Here is an 18,515-nt window from a genome sequence, read left to right on the forward strand (position 1 = left end):
AGTTTTTATCTTACTGGTTGCTTTATATTCAGGTGGCTTCTTGAATGTTTTCACGTATTGGGAGGAAGTGGGGGCTCTTATTGTGAAAAACAGGAAATGTTGCGTGTTGTGCACACGGCCATCGCTGAAATAGTCGAATAATTTCAAAAAGTTTGTCCTATTGTAAATAACCTTGTTTAATTTCTTAACTTCTGTAGATCAGAGCAATTTGCTGCCAACGTTGGGACAGACTGATTAAGGCAACTAGCGCTGCAACTTACTTCTCTTATCAATTCATTGAACAACCTCGTGGTCCATACAATGTCAGAGGGTGAAACATGGCCATCACATTTTCTTAAAGCTCAAGTTGACTTGATTTAAATGGCTTGTTTGATTAATCTATTCAAATATTCATATTCACTGAACTTCTTTTCTCAAAAATGACACAATTAATTTCCTGTCGATCAACTTATCGGTTGTTTAAACACACATTTGGTAACGATGAAACCCCCCCGTGATCAGCTGATGGAGTTTACGATATAAACAGACTGAAGCGACTAACAGATTATAAAGTGTTCTCCGGTAGTATTCACTGGAGAAAGTTTAACTAAAAACACTAATCCATCAAATTCATTGATCATATTTATTATATGACATCAGCAGATTAAAATACATGTTTATTATGTACATATATGTAACAGGGGTGTTAGATAAAGTGCCAAATACCATTTTTACAAAAACAAGACAAAGAAAAAAAGGGTTTTGTGGAAGACCATCACACCCGCCGTTACCCTCGTCCCACAGTTCATTGCTTCACGGACGAGTAGCCATCTTGTTTGGACGAAGGCTGAATTGCTCAGTGCTGGTCAGTTTGGCACGATTCACCCGGGAATCAAACTCAGTCTGGGAGTGAAGGGATGAATACTGGGTGGTTTTTTTGTTGTGTTTTTAAAAGGGACAGTTCACCCCAAAAATCCATATTTATTCATCAATCTAAATAGTTTTGATGTGACGTGTTTGAAACTTCCTTCTCTACAATATAAAGGAGCTGAGATGGCGCTCGGCTGGTGGGGCTCAAAGCGGCAAAAAAATACATTCAGAAAACTCAACGTCTCTTTCCAGAAAACAACCCAACTCCAGATAATCCACTTTGTTGTGAGCAGTTTCACGTAGGAACTACACCCGCGATCCGTATCACTGTATTGTATGTATTCTAAAGTTGCACTCTAATCTTGGTGTGAGCTACAGAGACACCGTAGATTAGATTACTTTATAATTATGGAAGATTATAAAAACAGGATTAAGGACTATCGGACCACAAACTGCACGTGTTTTATTACTTATTAACGCTGCTAATATTCATTGTTTTGTGTAGTTCTCTGTCTTATTGCTGTTGCTTCGTCTTTAATGTGAAACCTTTTCTGCTGCTGGAAAGAGATTCTGAATCTCAAAGGGAAATACTGCTGGTTAAATAATAATAATAAATACAAATCAGACGACACCACAAGCCGAGTGCCGTTACATTGGAGAGAAGGCAACTCGCACCCAAACAGATAAATAAATAGCACTACAGGTTCATTCTGGGCTGAACTGTCCCTTTAAACATGAACCGACATCATGAACCGACAGGTCAGCCTGTTCAAAGCTGCACTATCAAAGTTTCCACCTTGACAAAAGACAGTATTCAGAAATCCAGCATTGTTGCTTTAAGGTTATTATGTGAGGAGGTTCAACTGTTCCGACACCAGAGCCCACAGGTGTTCTCAGTCTCCCGTTCACAAGTGGAAAGTTTCTGTGGTAAATATAAGACGACGGACACTTTCCAGACTTTAGGTTTTTTTCTCTTTTCTGACAAACGGAGGAAGTTGACATTCTTTTAACAGTTGTTGGTCGTCGTGTGTGTGTGTGCGTGTGTGTGTGTGTGTGTGTGTGTGTGTGTGTGTGTGTGTGTGTGTGTGTGTGTGTGTGTGTGTGTGTGTGTGTGTGTGTTTGTGTGTGGTATCTTCCTCATAAACGAGACGGTGACAGAGAGATGATGAGAACAGGCACGCACTTATTTGCATGTATGCAGTGCTTTTTTTTTTAAGGAGCTACAAAAGGTCAATAAAACAGGTTCCCCCCCCCTATTTTATTACCCCCCCCCCCCCACTTTGTTCCCTACGGCAGTGATGGATGTACAGATACTCGTGAAGAAGACGTGACGTCGTTCTATCACTACCAGTTGATCAAGACGCTGAAACAATCTGGCTGTTAGGGAAGGCGGACGCTCCGGTGCTTTACTGTCCGTCTGTGAGCTGCGCAGTTCGTTTAAGACGTCTGCAGTCGAGCTTCCAGCCTTCAGGAGCGGAGAGACGTGCGTCTGCTCTTCATCCTCCTCCATGACAGTCTTACTGCTAACTGTCAAAGCCTTGCCGGCTCCAATTCCATACTTTTTAAATCTCTCTGTAACCTTTTTTCACAGACCCTGTAAATGTGTTTACACGCAACTAACTTTCCTCTTCCTCCTCTTCTGCTTCTTCTTTCTCCTCTTCCTCCTTTACACCTACATCCTCCTCTTCTTTCTCCTCTTCCTCCTTTACACCTACATCCTCCTCTTCTTTCTCCTCTTCCTCCTTTACACCTACATCCTCCTCTTCCTCCTTTACAGCTTCCTCTTCTGCTTCTTCCACCTCTTCTTTCTCTTCCTCTTCTTCCTCCTTTACAGCTTCCTCTTCTTCCACCTCTTCTTTCTCCTCTTCGACCTCCTCCTCCTCAGCTTTCTCCTCTGTCTCGCCCTCCTCTTGTTCTACATTTTCCTCCATCTCTGCTGCCTCCTCTTCTTCTTCTTCCTCCTCCCCCTCCTCCTCCTCCTCTTTTTCCTCAACTCCTGCTTCCTCATTTTCCATTTCCTCTTCCCCCTCGCCTTCTTTTCCTTCCTCTAATTCACCTTCTATCTCTTCCTTTTCCAAACTTTCCTCGCATTCTCCTTCCTCCGTCTTCGCCTCCTCGTTTTCTGCACCGTCCTCGCCTTCCTCTTCCTGCTCTTGTTCTTCTTCCTGATGTTGCTCATCCTCTTCCTCCTCTTCTTTAGTCTCCTCACCCTCCGCTGCATCGTTCACTTCGTCTGTCTGCCCTCCTCCGTCTTCTTCCACTTGGTCCTCTTCATGTTCTCCCTCATCTGCGTTCTCCTTCACCTCCTCTTCTTCTCCCTCTCCAGTCTCCTCTTCCTCCTCATCTTGGACTCCGTTGTGTTCGCTGTTGTGATTCTGCTCGTCTTCCTTCTCAGTTTCTGCATCGTCCTGCGTTTGGTCTGCGGCGCCGCTGCTCCCGCCGTTGCTCCCGCCGTTGCTCCTCAGGTGTATGTGGTTGTGGTTGTTGTGCTCCATGTCCTCCAGCGTGAGTTCGAACTGGAAGCGGTCGTGCTGCAGGTGTCTGTCCGGGGGGGGCGAGGGAGACTGGGGCATGGTGTTCAGATACCACTCCCTGTTCTCCTCCAGCGTGTCCAGCAGCTCCTGGGCGTCCGGGTGCACCAGGTCAGCCCACGTCTCCCACAGCGGGTGGACGATGTAGTCGATGAAACCCACCTGAAGGAGAAGCGATGAGAAAATAAATAATTAGACATTCAAGAGTGATACAACGCTAATGTGTGTAGGTTAAATATGGAGCCAGTTAGCTTAGCTTAGCATACAGACTGGAAGCAGCTAGCCTGTCTTAAGGGAACAATAACTGCGTACAAGAGGGACGAGTAGCTTCCACAAAATATTAAACGTATAATAAACGTTTGCGATTTATGTGCCTGATGACGTTAGACAGTGTGTGGGAGCTTGTATGCAGATTTCTCTGACATTTTATAAATCAAAGAATCAATTAATATAGAAAATAATCATTAGTAGCAGCTATAAATCCATCTGAGTGAAAGGTTGATGACCTGCGCCCCCGTAGAACTAGTTACTCCTGTTGTGTTGTTTTGACACATGGGTTTCGTCTTTTCTAACCGGCTGCAGCTTCATATCTACTGCACAGACACGAGAACGGTATCAACTTTAAATCTCAGCAAGAAAGCAAATAAGCATTAACTATTCATTTAAAGTATAGAGAAATCCAACTGGCCGAAGATCTCAAAAGCAAAAACATTTGAACGAAGTACAGAATGGGTGACCGTTAAACATCAAACGAGGCGATGACTGAAGTCGCTGCCAGTTGAAGCAGAAAAACATTTGTTATACGTGCATCCAAAACACAATAACAAAAGATTTAATGACTGCCGGAGTTTATCTTAAGTTGTTCCAGGCTTCTTTACTCTTTGCCAGAGTTCTGAAAGGAAAAGTTGTTTTCATGTTGGGGGACAATGAAAGCCAAGTTTGTCTCTTCCCGCCGCAATCAGCATCAGAAATACTCGATTTATCCCGGAGGTAAACTATATTTGTTACAGTTTCAATTTAGAATTAAAAATAATAATATATATTTATATAAATATAGAGAAATAAAAGTAAAAATGTGCACATTGTACTATAATGTATAACAACAATAAATATGTAAATAACAATATATACAGCAGTGTAATAATATTAATAATGATATTAATGCAAAACAAAGTAAATAGAAACTGGATCTTTAGCAGCGTGATGTAAACAATAAATAAATAGTTTATAATAATAGATAGTCTACTGTCTTGAGATACATTTGAGAATGATAAATACCATTATAGTGATGCTCAACATGTTTTTTATTGATTCAACCCAAATGGTTTCCTCATTGCAGTCTTCCTATGTGGACTCATGTTATCATTATGACATGTTTTACTTCCCCCACGCTGCCACATTACAAAACTTTGTGGTTATTTATTTTGTTTTTGAATGATCCTCAAAACAGGACCTTTCACACCTCTGTCTTCACCATGAACTGAAGAGTTCAAGCTTCAAACAAAGTTCTCAATTCATCAATTCCGATTGATTGTGTGACAAATTAAAAGTGGATTTGAGAGCGAGATCGAGCGTCACCTGACTCTTCTCCACGGAGGCGGTGTGTTTGTCACACATGGCGCTGATCTCCATCCCTCTCTCCCGCTCCTTGTCGCCCTGTCGGAAGAACTCCTCCATGATCCTCTCCGTCCACTGTCTGTACAACGCCAGCGTCTTGGTGGGGTTGCTCAGGTCTGCACAGTGCACCATGTTCCTCAGCACCTGAGGAGATAACGAGATATTCACACACAGCTTTGGGACGGAACAAAAAAAAAAAAAAGCAGAAAAGGGGAACAACATCCGAGAACTCAAATCATTTGGCACACGTGTTTCGCTGGATTGTCTTTATATATAATCACCCCTCTGTCTGTGTGTGTGTGTGTGTGTGTGTGTGTGTGTGTGTGTCTGTTTGTGTGTGTGTGTGTGTGTGTGTGTGTGTGTGTGTGTGTGTGTGTGTGTGTGTGTGTGTTGGTGCATGTGATGCCTGTGATTGGCATGATATATATGACTATATATATATATATATACTACTTTATAAATACTTTAATTATATTTGCTTACTATTACTTTTATAGGGAATGAGCCATTACCCCAAGTGAAGGAGTTCAAGTACCTCGGGGTCTTGTTTGCGAGTGAGGGGACGATGGAGCGAGAGATTGGCCGGAGAATCGGAGCAGCGGGGGCGGTATTACAGTCACTTTACCGCACCGTTGTGACGAAAAGAGAGCTGAGCCAGAAGGCAAAGCTCTCAATCTACCGGTCGATCTTCGTTCCTACCCTCACCTATGGTCATGAAGGCTGGGTCATGACCGAAAGAACGAGATCACGGGTACAAGCGGCCGAAATGGGTTTTCTCAGACGGGTGGCTGGCGTCTCCCTTAGAGATAGGGTGAGAAGCTCAGCCATCAGTGAGAGACTCGGAGTAGAGCCGCTGCTCCTTTACGTTGAAAGGAGCCAGTTGAGGTGGTTCGGGCATCTAGTAAGGATGCCACCTGGGCGCCTCCCTAGGGAGGTGTTCCAGGCACGTCCAGCTGGGAGGAGACCCCGGGGAAGACCCAGGACTCGGTGGAGAGATTATATCTCCTCACTGGGAACGCCTCAGGATCCCCCAGTCGGAGCTGGAGGATGTGGCCCGGAGAAGGGAAGATTGGAGTTCCTTACTGGAGCTGCTGCCCCCGCGTCAGTATTTTCACTAACGGTAGAGTCCATCTATGTGTGAAGTTGTAATATGTGTGTGTTTGCATGGTAGTATTAGTTTGTTTATTGTAATCCTGTTTATAATTCCCATTTTTACGGAATGTGTTGGTAATCTGATTACGTATTTCTTTCTGTAACAGAATACAATTACCATTTTATTGTATCTTAATGACGTGACGTCGTTCTATGTATTCCGTTAACACAACGTTCTGTGTGCGTCTGTGTGAGCAGTTACCTGTATCCGTTCTGTGTAGTGGTCCAGGAGCAGCACACCTGAGCTGGTCACCTTCTTGGTCTCCACCATGGTCTTCAGGTCCGCCAGTAGAGTCATGTGTTTGGACATATCTGTGGCCAACACCTGCAGACAGAGACAGAAAGGCAGAACTAGAAAGAAGCACAAAGACACGACCTGATCTCTGCACCTAATAATGCATCTAATAAAACAGTGAAACCAAAGACGAGCGTTAAGTATTTAACTTTTCATTTAAAACAGGTACTGCCAGATAAAGTGCACTTTAAAAAAACAAACAGAACATTTATATAAAATCTTATGTAAGTGGTAAAAGCGTCCTGACCATATCGATGACGAGCTTGCGAAGGCTCTGGCGCTGCCGCTTGGTGAGGTTCTGGAAGATGTCACAGTGTTCCTGGTGCAGAAGTTTGAAGCCCACAGCGAGGTGATGGTTCTCCAGAACAGACTCATCGTTATACATGAGGGCCAGCTCCGAGTCTGAGCACAGGGAGGAGGAGGTGTAAACATCGTGTGTGTGTGTGTGTGTGTGTGTGTGTGTGTGTGTGTGTGTGTGTGTGTGTGTGTGTGTGTGTGTGTGTGTGTGTGAGCTCACTGGTGTTGATGAGGAACTGATTGGAAACTCCGGGGTGGTCTACATCGTGGATAGCTGCGGCGAACAGAGCGGCGAGAACCTCCAAGTCGGTGAAGACGGCCTGAAAGGGACAAAAAGGGCAAAACAAGATAATTTTATAAATTTGTGTGTGTGTGTGTGTGTGTGTGTGTGTGTGTGTGTGTGTGTGTCGACATACATCAAGAGCAGGTGAGGACAGGAGGACATGTGTGGACTGGGTGACGTCTGCAGCATGGAGACTGTTGTGGTACGCTACGTTTCCATGGTAATGGTCCTCCAGCGTCATCACATAAGTGACAAAGGTGTCGACCGGGATACGAAACGTCTTCAGCAGATCCCGCTCCTACACACACACACAGACACACAGACATAGACACACACACACACACATCATAATAACAATAATAATATTAATGTTTTCCAGATTAAAAGAAATATATATATCCTTAAATTTCACCTCCTTCACCTTCATAAAAATAGTCATATATAAAGGAAACATGAAGTGACGCAGTAATGGGAAAATAAAACTTTCTGAGAGCGGGTCATCCTGTAAAAGTTTCATCACGGTTTGTTTACCTGGAAGATGGTGTACATGGTGCAGCTGAGAGGTCTGTTGTTGGAGAATTCAGCTACTCTGAATACGTTAAAACTCCACTTGTCTAGATCGTCCAACTCCTGCTCTCACACACACACACACACACACACACACACACACACACACACACACACACACACACACACACACACACACACACACACACACACACACACACACACACACACACACACACACACAGTTGATTATTTGATTGACAGAATATAAATACTACTTCCAGCTTCTCAAATATAAATATTGACTGGATTTCTTTATCTTCTGTGATTATAAATGTAATACCTTTGTGCTTCAGGCTACTTGTAGAACAAAACAACATGCTATGGATCAAGATGTCAGCGGATTGCCATGGAATTTGGTGCAGACATTCGTTCATGTTCCCCTCAGGATGAATTATCACTTGATGCGGGAACTTTTCATTTAGCTTTTAGCTTTTAGACTTTTAGTCTTGGTGTTACCCTCCGCAAAGAAAAACAAAACCACTGGTCCGACTGTCATGACACTTGGTGGAAGCGTGAATCATGCGCCAAAGAATTTTGGAGCGGATCCGAAATAAAGGGGCGGAGACACACAGTCCTTCTAGTGTCTTTGAAGCTACATCTGATTTATGTTCCGCTCAATGAAGACGCAGAACCAGGGAAAGTGTTCATCCGACTGTTGGCTTTCCAATATTTAGTGCTACAGACTGAATTAAACAAACCGGCGCCAGGCTCAAAACAAAAGATTTGATCTTCATGCGATACAGACATGGAGCGACAGCGCTGTACAATGTTTGATGCTCTCAGCTCGTCAACCTGGAAGTGGCTTGATTTAGAGTATAAAGACGACAACTAATAGAGTATATTATTATATTTCATTATGTTTTGTGTGAAATTCATGTCCCACAGGAAAACTCCCACTTCAGCCTCAATGTGACGCTGAAAGAGCCTCAGCAGTAAACCACTAAAAGAAGCAAAGTGCAGGACACACACGTCCTCCACACTAACGGGAGACACAAATAAGTCAAGATTGAAATAAAACACGGAAAAACTCAAATCCACGGAGCCCCCAAAGTCCTCGATGTTTATTATCATCGTGTGCGCACAAGATAACACACATGTTATCGGTGTTAACAGTACGAAGCGAGGTTGATTTGTGTAACTTGTGAAGTGAGTCAGAGAAAGAAAAAGACAGACAACACGACCTTGGCGAGCTCATCCTCGTGGTCTGTGTTGACACCGAAGCGAGGCATTGAAGAGCTGGAGAGGCTGGAGCTGTGAGACAGTTTCCTCACGCCGGTGATGTGACTCATAGATTTGTCTTTCAGGGTAGGAGACGGGATTTCTTCGTTCTGCTTGTCTACACATCGATGGGAGAAGAAACACACACATGGATAGATCTATTGTTTTTATTTATTTTTAAATAAATGTGATGGGATTCTGGTCCCGCTCACCCATGAAGGTGCTGGAGATGTATTCAGACACCTGGTTACCAGAGCGACTCATCTCTGACAGGTGGGACAGCTCTCTGTTCAGCATCCTCTTAAACTGAAGGAGAGCAGAGCAGAGAGTCCAGTCAATGATGAGCTGCTTCTCTCAGTACTCTTTTTGGATTTGGGGGGTTACAATTAATCCAACTTAACAGCAACATTGTGCTGGTGGAAAATAATGTGCAGTACATGTAGAAGCCTGTACCAATGAACAGCAGATATTTGAGCAGAACAAATCTGATAACTATCCGAACATCACATCATTTTACATATCTTACATAGTTTTGTAGAGCTGTACTAGTGCCATAGTTTTTAACATTGGAAGCGTCGTATTTTATGACGGTTGTTCTTTAATGAAGCTTCGGATGTCTGTCGTAGGAGAGAAACTGAAAATATTGTTGTTGTTTTAAAATAAAAGGCTAAACGCCAGCAAATATGGATTGAATTAGAACATTCTGTTAGATAAAAACAATTATTACATCTATCTTGTCGATACATTTGACGCTCTTACTTTGTTGGAGGCCATTTCGCTGACGGAGCGGTGCGTCTGGATGGTCTCCAGCTGGTCCAAGCACCAGTCCAGCTCCTCCAGTGTGTCCAGAGCGAGCTGCTGGTACTGCTGGTCTGATAGTGACGCCCGGGGACTGAGACACACTCCTCCCACAGGAGACCGCCTGACGACGCAACAGTTTGTCAGTATGACATACATGTATCACAACATGTATGAGTGTGACATAATGCACGCTAATAATTACAAGTAGCTGCAGTTTAAGGTGGTTTATACTGCAGTAAAGTAGATCGTTAGTTTCTTTTGTAAAGTCTGAACTCTCTATTTGATGACACAGTTCCTGAGTACTGACTTGACTGGTGAGATGTTGGCAAGAATGGTAAAGTTGCTCCGTACGGATCGCAGGCTGGCCAGTACCCTGAATAATCACACAGCATCGCAGGACACATACAGAACAATATCAGAGAAAATACATTTTATAATTGGAGGTTTTAGAAAATGTAGTAATTCTGATGAAGAATGCACACGCTGCTTTCTATTCTTTAACATACTCATTTATACATTTGATGTAAACAGCTGAGGAACTATTTAGGAAAACAAAAACGATTTCTCTATTAAGTGAGACTCACTTGAGCAAAAGGTGTGACAATGAAGTCCTCTCCTGAGTGCCTGAGAGAGAGAGAGAGAGAGAGAGAGAGAGAGAGAGAGAAGAAGGAGAAGAGAGAGAGAGAGAGAGAGTAGAGATAGACAGCGAGATAGACAGAGAGTATAGAAGGAGAGAGAGAGAAGAGAGAGACAGAGAGAGAGAGAGGAGAGAGAGAGAGACAGAGAGAGAGAACAGAGAGAGAGAGAGATAGAGAGACAGAGACAGAGAGAGGACAGAGACAGAGAGAAGAGACAGAGAGCAGAAGACAGAGACATAGAGAGAGGACAGAGAGAGAGAGAGAGCAGAGAGATACAGAGATAGAGAGAGAGAGAGACGATAGGCATAGAGAGAATATAGATACAGGATAGCTAAACTTCTCTCTCGTCTCCTTCTTTCTTTTTCTCTGCTCTCCTTCTTCTTTCTCTCTTCCTCTCTCTCTAGAAGAGAGAGAGAGAGTTGAAAGCATAAGTACACACATACATGCTCTCTTCCCCTCTCACTCTTTCTTCATGAGTCTCACCCTTCACTGGCGAGGGGAGGAGTTACGTGAGACCGTTTTGGGTGACATGTCGTAGTCCGAGTCCGAGCGGTAGAGGAAGGACTCTCTTCTCTGGCCCTGGGGCAAAGAGGTGTGCAGGGTGATGCCGGGACTCTGGGAACCCAGCGGGGTGTGACCTGGTGACACGCCATTTTCTGCTTCGTAACTGCAGCACGAGAGGAGGAGGAACATTTTGATAATTAGTGGACAGAAAAGGAATCATTTCAAAAGGTTTTGTGCGTGTGTGTGTGTGTGTGTGTGTGTGTGTGTGTGTGTGTGTGTGTGTGTGTGTGTGTGTGTGTGCGTATGTGCGTGTGCGTGTGTGTGTTTACCCGTCAGCGTCTGCTTGTGTGATGGAGATGCGCGGCGGGATGCGGAGGGGAAGAGTGGTTGGACGCGACACGTTGCTCAGGACCTCAGGTGAACGAGTGCGGTCTCGGGGGCGGAGCCAGCAGGGTACCTGTAGAGGTAGAAGAAAGGGTTTGTAGATGACAGATCCAGGTCATTGGAATAACTGCAGATCAGTGCAGGTAAGTGAGGTTAATGTTCCGCTTCATTCAACACCTTTCAATAAAACGTTTAGATAAAACAGTAGCTTTGTTTTTAAATGTATGCAATACAATATTTGATTAGTATTTGTGTACATTGTTCCGGTCATTACAGGCAGCCGGGGGGGGGGGGGGGGGGGGGGTTTCTATTCATTTAAGTGCAGTATGATTTTCAATGACCTTAATTAATCTGATTGGGGGGGAAGCAAAAACACCTTTTAAAGTTAATATGACAAACTTGTTAGCAAATAGTTTCCCATTTACACGTCCAGCAGAGACGGAGGAACATTTATTTGCATCTGCGTTGTGTCCACATTTAGCTCTATATCCCAACTTCTGAGAAAAACTAATGACTCTTGAGCTGCTTAATGCTCTGAACTGTTGCAGTGAGTTTATCAGTATTTCTCTTAAAACAGCTGCTGCTTAAACAAAACAGGCCGCAAAAGCAAAACAATGAGCACATCGGTCATTCGACTTGTTGTTCGTGTGAAAATATTAATTATTGCAGCTTTAATCTCTCACAGTGAACAACTTAAAATATTACCTCATAGTGACAGTGTGAGTTAACGCTCAACAAGTATTGTGGTTTGTAAAATGGGTGGTTTGTATATATTTACAGTCCACATATTTAAATATTATAAATACTGTAATATATATTTAAGACGTTTTAAAACCATTACCATTATATATTTATACATATCTGTCTATACAACCTATTCATTCATACCTCCCCCATAGTACAATATACAGTATTTCATTTTACATTCTGTTTTATTTTACTGTATTTTATATGAATATATTTGACTTATTCTTCCATTTCATGATTGCACCATTATGTTTATGTCTTTAGGTATACTGCATTTTGCATTGTACGAGAAACCTGGGATTTGCATCTGACAAAAAAGCCTTTGAATCTATAATAATTGTCGTAAAACAGGCAAAAAAACATGTCAAATCAAAGGGCAGGGCCCCGGAGCCACCTGCAGGTTAATGCGCCCGGGCTTCCTTTCAATACCTGGAGACTGGACGAAAGTCTTCTGCTCCTCCCTCTGCGTAGCTCAGCCCCCAGTGTGGCCCCAGACGTGTAAGATCGGCTGTAGCGAGATGACTCCGCCTTCTCCCCAGCACCTGTTATATCTGTGTCTTTACCCTGTTAGAGGGGGGGGGAGAGCAGGGGAGGGAAACAGAGACACCGGGCGAGAGAGACACATCTCAAAAGATAAAACATGTCATGTGTCATGTACGGAAACATTTTTATGTTTTTGCTGTGAAGCACTTTGGGCTGCAAGTGTTGTATGAAAGGTGCTCTACAGATAAAGCTTATTATTATTATTATTATTATTATTATTATTATTATTATTATATGTGTATATCTAACAAAACAAACTCAGTCAGTCAGAAAACATTCATACGTCCATGAAGTTGTGATTTCGACTATGTTTCACACCAGTTGGCTTTTATTTACAAATCTCTCCTTCTGCTGCTTCACTCTTATCATGTACACACATGTGTACAAACTAAAACCCCTGTGGCCCGCACAGCTCTTAAACACGCTCCACCTTCTTCTTGTCAACATGTACAGAAGGACCTGAAATTATCAGAGCTGATTCCTAAAAGGGGAATTTAAAAATAGCACTCTTGGTCAATCGTTTTAGGAAATTGTGCATTATAACCGTTTTGTGTGTTACCTGGAAGTTGTGATCGTTCATTTGTAGTATTGCCGTCACAATATCAGATTATCACAACATGATTATCATGAACAAAAGAATTCACAATATTATATAGGACCTCAGTGAATTTGAAAAATAAAAGAATGATATTCAGTTCATCCTGGAACTAAATTCTAAATTAAATCCTAAATTTCCCTCGGGATGAATAAAGTATCTATCTATCTTTATCTTTGTTTATTTAGCATTTTGTGTCTTTTTTGGCAAATTAATTGCAGTCTAAATATGCAGATGGGGAGTCTTTAACCATAACGTTGTTTTAAAAGGCGCTGGATAATTCACTCAATATTATCATGTGTATTATTAATATTACATTTTATCACAGTTATCATCAATACCTGTATATTGCGACAACCCTAATGTGTGTGTGTGTGTGTGTGTGTGTGTGTGTGGCAGTTGCATTTGTCTGTTGTGTTTCCTGTTGTAACAATGTTCATGCTGCCCTCTTGCTCAGGTCACTCTTCACAAGGAATGAATCCCGATGAGACTTTTACCTGCTTAAATAAAGAATAGAAATATAAACTGTGACGAGTGAAGAACCTACACAGAAACACAGACTATAAATGATCAATGTGTGTGTGTTTGCATGCATGTGTGTGTGTGTGTGTCTGGGATAAGGCCTCTACAGACTGAGCTCTTCGAGGCTGATCTGCACTGCAGTACCGTAGCAACAAAACACAAGGGGGAATGGTAGCAGTTGCTAGGCAACAGTGCCGTGTTGCTTCCATGCTGCGTTTGATGTCCAGACCCAGATGTGGAAAGATACTCTCTCTCTCTCACACACACACACACACACACACACACACACACACACACACACACACACACACACACACACACACACACACACACACACACACACACACACACACACACACACACACACACACACGTGTGGGCACCTGCTCTTCAGAATAATCAATAAAAGAGTGCCTGAATACCTTTAGAAGAAAATAATTAATTTACATAGCGCACTCATTTAGCTGGAGCTCATTTACATACAGGACTACGACTGACTGAGTGGTTCACACTGTGCGAGTGAGTGGAGGCTGGAGAGGACAAACTGTCCACCCCTACTTCTGAGTGCGTCCACAGACCTTGACAACAAGAACAAAGGGAGGCTTGGATGTGTGAAAGTCACGAGGTTTGTGTGTACGTACACACACACACACACACACACACACAGACACAGAGTCTACTGACAGTCTGCTCTGCTTTGTATCTTCTGGAAACAAGTGACAAAGTGAGTTGATATTCTGGAGTACGTTGGGGATGAGCTGAGTATCCGACACTGGTAAAAATCACTGGATGGAATATTGGAGAAAGAATACTTTCACAATGAATCCGATTGGATCCATTAGCCTAAACTATCTGTCAACAACGGTCATTAAGGGTGTAAGCAACACTGAGTGTTGAGTTGTATCCAGTATTTTGAATGTTTGAAACCAAATCAAAATGCTGATTAAGTTCTATGTGTGAAAACGTTTAAATAAAAAGAAGCAGCAGTATTGCATAACTGAGTCAACTATGTACTGCTTCCTTTAGGGGAGTACATTGTTTCACAGTTAAGCAAAGTGCATCCATACAAATGTATCATCAACAGCTTTGGTGTTTAAGAGAGGGGAAAAGACGATAAGTACATCCCTGGTTGTTTATATTCTCACCTCTTCTCCAGTCACAGACAGCACGCTGCGGCTCTTCTTCATCCTGATTGGCTCGTTCTGGGCCCCAGGGCGGAGCGTTCCTGAACCCAGGCAGCAAAGCAGGTGGAGAGCCAGGACCGGAGAGGTCAAAGGTCACTGCAAGGTCAAACCGGGGTCAGACCGGGTCACAACCGGCCCCCATTGGAGCTGACTCAGCCAGCCAACCGCCTCGCTCACGCTCCGTCCACACCTCAGACTTCAGATGGCGTCCAACCTGCCGTTAAATGCTAAAGGTGCATTTAAGTGCCCCTCAGAGGCTCCAGGTTCCGTCTGAGGTGGATGACCTTTGTTTTGAACTGTGTTATTTTTCCCCCAACAAGCCAAAGGTGGAAGAAAATCAAAAGCAAAATGAATATTCTCACTCCATTTTAGTGTAAACTACGAGTTTCTGGGAAAAAATAAGTCTGTCTGCATGTCGTCTTGCTCTGGCCAGACGAGCCAATGGTATATCCCGGTCAGAGTTCATGACGTCACTGTTGAAGAAAACATTTTCCCAAGTTTTCTAAAATGTTTATCCAACTTGGAGTATTGTTCGCATGACATTTCCCAGTTGTCAACCTGATCCCACATGAATGCAACAATCAATAATCCAGATCCAGCTTGTGGGAGGATTTGCACCAAGTCTCAGATCAGTTTCCCACTGTCTGATCGGTCAGTCGGATCCAAATTCTGCATAGGGAGAAGTGTTAAATATGAAGCCCAGATGTCATAACTCCAGGTTTGAGTTGCAGGGATCCATCCTTGAATCTGTCTCAGTGTGTAGAGTAGATTCCCCTGTGAGAAAACAGAAATAAAGAGTTTGTACGAGCGAGCTAATTCTCTCTTTTTGAGTCATCTTCTTCTCTCTGTCCTGCTTTCATTTAATGAATTCATTTAATGCATCATCAAATATGAGAAAATCCTTTTTTCCCCCATATATACCGCACTCTTTTAGTAAGCTTGGAGATATATTTGTGTCAATTGTTTTCCCACAAAACGAGGCTCATGCATGAAAAAACACGAATGAAATACTTTAAAAAATCCCATGTTGTTGACTAATACCCAAACAAACGATTGGTCGACTGATAAAGGGGGCTGCTCCAACAAAAATATTTTGGCTATTGTGGCATTGCAGGAGCTGTACCTACAGTGTGGCTAATTCTGAGCAGACACTGCAACATCAAAGCTCTCTGATGTTATATAATTACTCTGAGCAGTCCGAGATGACCTAATTTCATTGCATAGGACAGATTCAGCACATCAGAGTGTTTCTGATTGAGCTGGTACACAGACAGAAAGTGGTGGAGACGACTTTTACCAGGGGTCATCAAGAACACACCCACTCGACGAGAGCATTCTCACATCGGTCTGCACAGATTCAGTGTGGAGAAAACAGCACTGTGAGGAGAAATCAACAAATGCATGGTGACACAGTGACATATATATGCACAGACAATGAGAAATCTGAGCACACACACACCATGGCTGCCACCAATACCACCTCCACTACAGAAAAAGCAGCTTATAAAACCAAGCAGCAATGCATCAATATGCAGCTCAACCACCAGCCCTGCTCTTCTGTTATAAAACACCCAAATATATATATATATATATATATTAAAGAACACACACACTGAAACCATGCATACATGAGGACAGCCCTGCCATCATGCCTGTCTGCACACGCACAGCAAGAGATATGTGTCAGACAGACACACATGTACACACACACACACAAACACACTCAGGCCGCAGCATGTAAGAATAAAAACACACTCACCTTGATCGCCTCAAGATCAATGGCAAGATGGGCTGGGCCTCGTCTTGCTTTCACTCGTCTCCTTCCCCTTCTCTCTCCCCTCCGTCTCTCTGCAGACTAGCAGTGTGTCACCACGGCGAGAGAGAAGAAAAAAAACACTTGCCGTCTTCATGAATATCCGCGGCTTCACCAGCCTCCCTCCCTGCCTCTCCTCTCCCTCTCCCCTGCCACAGTGGTCTCCCCCAGCCACCCCCCACCACCACCACAGCCTCCGTGGAGAAGCCCATCTCCCCTCCCCTCTCTCCTCCTGCACAGTGTGTCCATTAATCCCACACAGCCTCCGCTCCTCCTCTCTCCAGCGGTACCCCTGCCTTTTTTTTTTGTACCCTGGCAATGCCTTTTTTTTCCTCCCTCTTAATAGCAGCCACACGCCGATTCTCTGCTTCACTAGTCAGGCGTCATTTCTCTCCATTATACCCACTCATACACACAGCAGGCTTTCATAGGAACACATCGCTCATATTGAAATTAAAATCACAATAAAGGATTTGTGCATCCTGTTACTCACTCTGTGCCACGTCCTTTTACTGTCATTCAAGGACATGCAGAACATTTATCAGATTTAAATCCAAAAACAGGAAGCATGCTTCCCTTTTTTTGTTTCATCTTCAGTATAAATGTGCAAAGAGCAACAAGCGTTTTGTGTTGAAGCTACACAGAATCTTCTCCATTGATAACAAACAGGACAGTAAGGCAGAAACAAATGATTATTTTCATTATCAAATAATCAGCTGATTGTAGACTAAAAAATGAGAGAATAAAGTGTAAATATTGAAAAAGGCATAACTTCCCGGTGCTCAAGATGTCCTTAAATTACTTACTTATATTCATTGAACTATAATGCAAGACACACAATGTAGAAGCTAGGAAATAAGCTAGATTTGCCATTGCTGCTTGAAAAAGGACTTGAAACGGTGAATCAATTATCAAAACAGCCTCTGATGATCCCAGTTAACAGAAACTAAACCTGTGCTGACTTCTTCCAGATCAATGCCTTTATAAAATTAGTATAACATTCACACATCAGAGGACTCCACTGTGACAATAACAACAACACATTTATAGAAACATACAAATAAACACATCCAAGCAGTTCTGGGAGGATGTTATGATGAGATTCTTTGCCATTGGAATTTATAGGTATTATATAGATTTGATTTATGCCCCATGCCTGCGCTGATTGGTTTCTATTTACAAAAGTGACTGCACAAAGAAGCTTTGCCTCAAAACATCCTGCACAGACCGCTAAATCAACCCACCAATTAATTATGAAGGAGAGGGGGGGGAGGGGGGAGAGAGAGAGGGAGAGAGAGACAGAGAGCGAGAGAGAGACAGAGGACAGAGAGAGAGGGAGGAGAGAGAGAGACAGACAGAGAGAGAGGAGAGAGGAGACATAGAAGAGACAGAGAAGAATGAGAGAGAGAAGAGAGAGAGAAGGAGAGAGGAGAGATGAGACAGAGAGATAGAGTAGAGGGAGTAGAGAGAGAGAAAGATGAGAGAGATATACAGAGAGAAGCTAAGAATAACAGAGAAACAAATGAGAAAACTAGCAGAGCAAGAGAGAGAAGACGAGAGAGAGAGAGAGAGACGAGATAGAGAGACAGAAGAGAGAAGAGAGATCAGATAGAGACAGAGAGAGAGAGACGAGAGAGAGAACGAGACATCGGAGCGAGAGATAGAGAGAGCGAGAGATAGAGAGGAAGCAGAGAGAGAGACAGAGAGAGAGACATTAGATATAATATATAGAGGGAGATAGAGAGACAAATAGAGAAATAGGGAGAGAGATAGAGAGAGAGAGTTGAGTAGGAGAGAGAGAGACATGAGAGAGACAGAGAGAGAGAGACAGAGAAGAGAGACAAGGAGGAAGATAGAGAGACAGAGAGAAGACAAGACAGATACAGAAGAGACACAAGATAGTATCATAGGGAGATCAGAGACAGAGAGTCTCAGAAAGAGAGATATATGAGGAACAATAGAGTAGAGATAA

At 43.2% G+C, this 18,515-nt stretch overlaps 1 protein-coding gene across 1 annotated transcript; it reads right to left on the minus strand.

Annotated features, from left to right (window-relative positions):
- Nucleotides 1-792: 792 nt before the first annotated feature.
- LOC115007054 (cAMP-specific 3',5'-cyclic phosphodiesterase 4C-like) lies at nucleotides 793-16,669 on the minus strand. Its single transcript, XM_029429734.1, has 18 exons — nucleotides 16,490-16,669; nucleotides 14,692-15,504; nucleotides 12,316-12,450; nucleotides 11,085-11,212; nucleotides 10,742-10,918; nucleotides 10,199-10,237; nucleotides 9,921-9,986; nucleotides 9,572-9,734; nucleotides 9,025-9,118; nucleotides 8,776-8,930; nucleotides 7,556-7,654; nucleotides 7,158-7,322; nucleotides 6,962-7,061; nucleotides 6,692-6,846; nucleotides 6,352-6,474; nucleotides 4,959-5,141; nucleotides 2,721-3,542; nucleotides 793-882 (listed from the first exon to the last, which is right to left on the minus strand). The coding sequence occupies exons 2-18, from the start codon at nucleotides 14,731-14,733 to the stop codon at nucleotides 793-795; spliced, it is 2,736 nt and encodes a 911-aa protein (XP_029285594.1). The 5' UTR covers nucleotides 14,734-15,504; nucleotides 16,490-16,669.
- Nucleotides 16,670-18,515: the final 1,846 nt, after the last annotated feature.

Source organism: Cottoperca gobio, chromosome 1 (assembly GCF_900634415.1).
Source record: "Cottoperca gobio chromosome 1, fCotGob3.1, whole genome shotgun sequence".
Taxonomy (NCBI): Eukaryota; Metazoa; Chordata; class Actinopteri; order Perciformes; family Bovichtidae; genus Cottoperca; species Cottoperca gobio.

What these genes read in the sequence shown, in the direction of transcription:
- LOC115007054 (XM_029429734.1), bottom strand. Translation starts at nt 14,733, where the DNA reads ATGAAGAAGAGCCGCAGCGTGCTGTCTGTGACTGGAGAAGAG. An exon ending in ACACAAGCAGACGCTGACGG is followed by an intron (nt 10,919 to 11,084) that starts GTAAACACACAC and finishes CTCGTGCTGCAG; the next exon opens with TTACGAAGCAGAAAATGGCG. An exon ending in AGAAAGCTGAGGAGGAGGAG is followed by an intron (nt 883 to 2,720) that starts GTCGAAGAGGAG and finishes CTTCACTCCCAG; the next exon opens with ACTGAGTTTGATTCCCGGGT.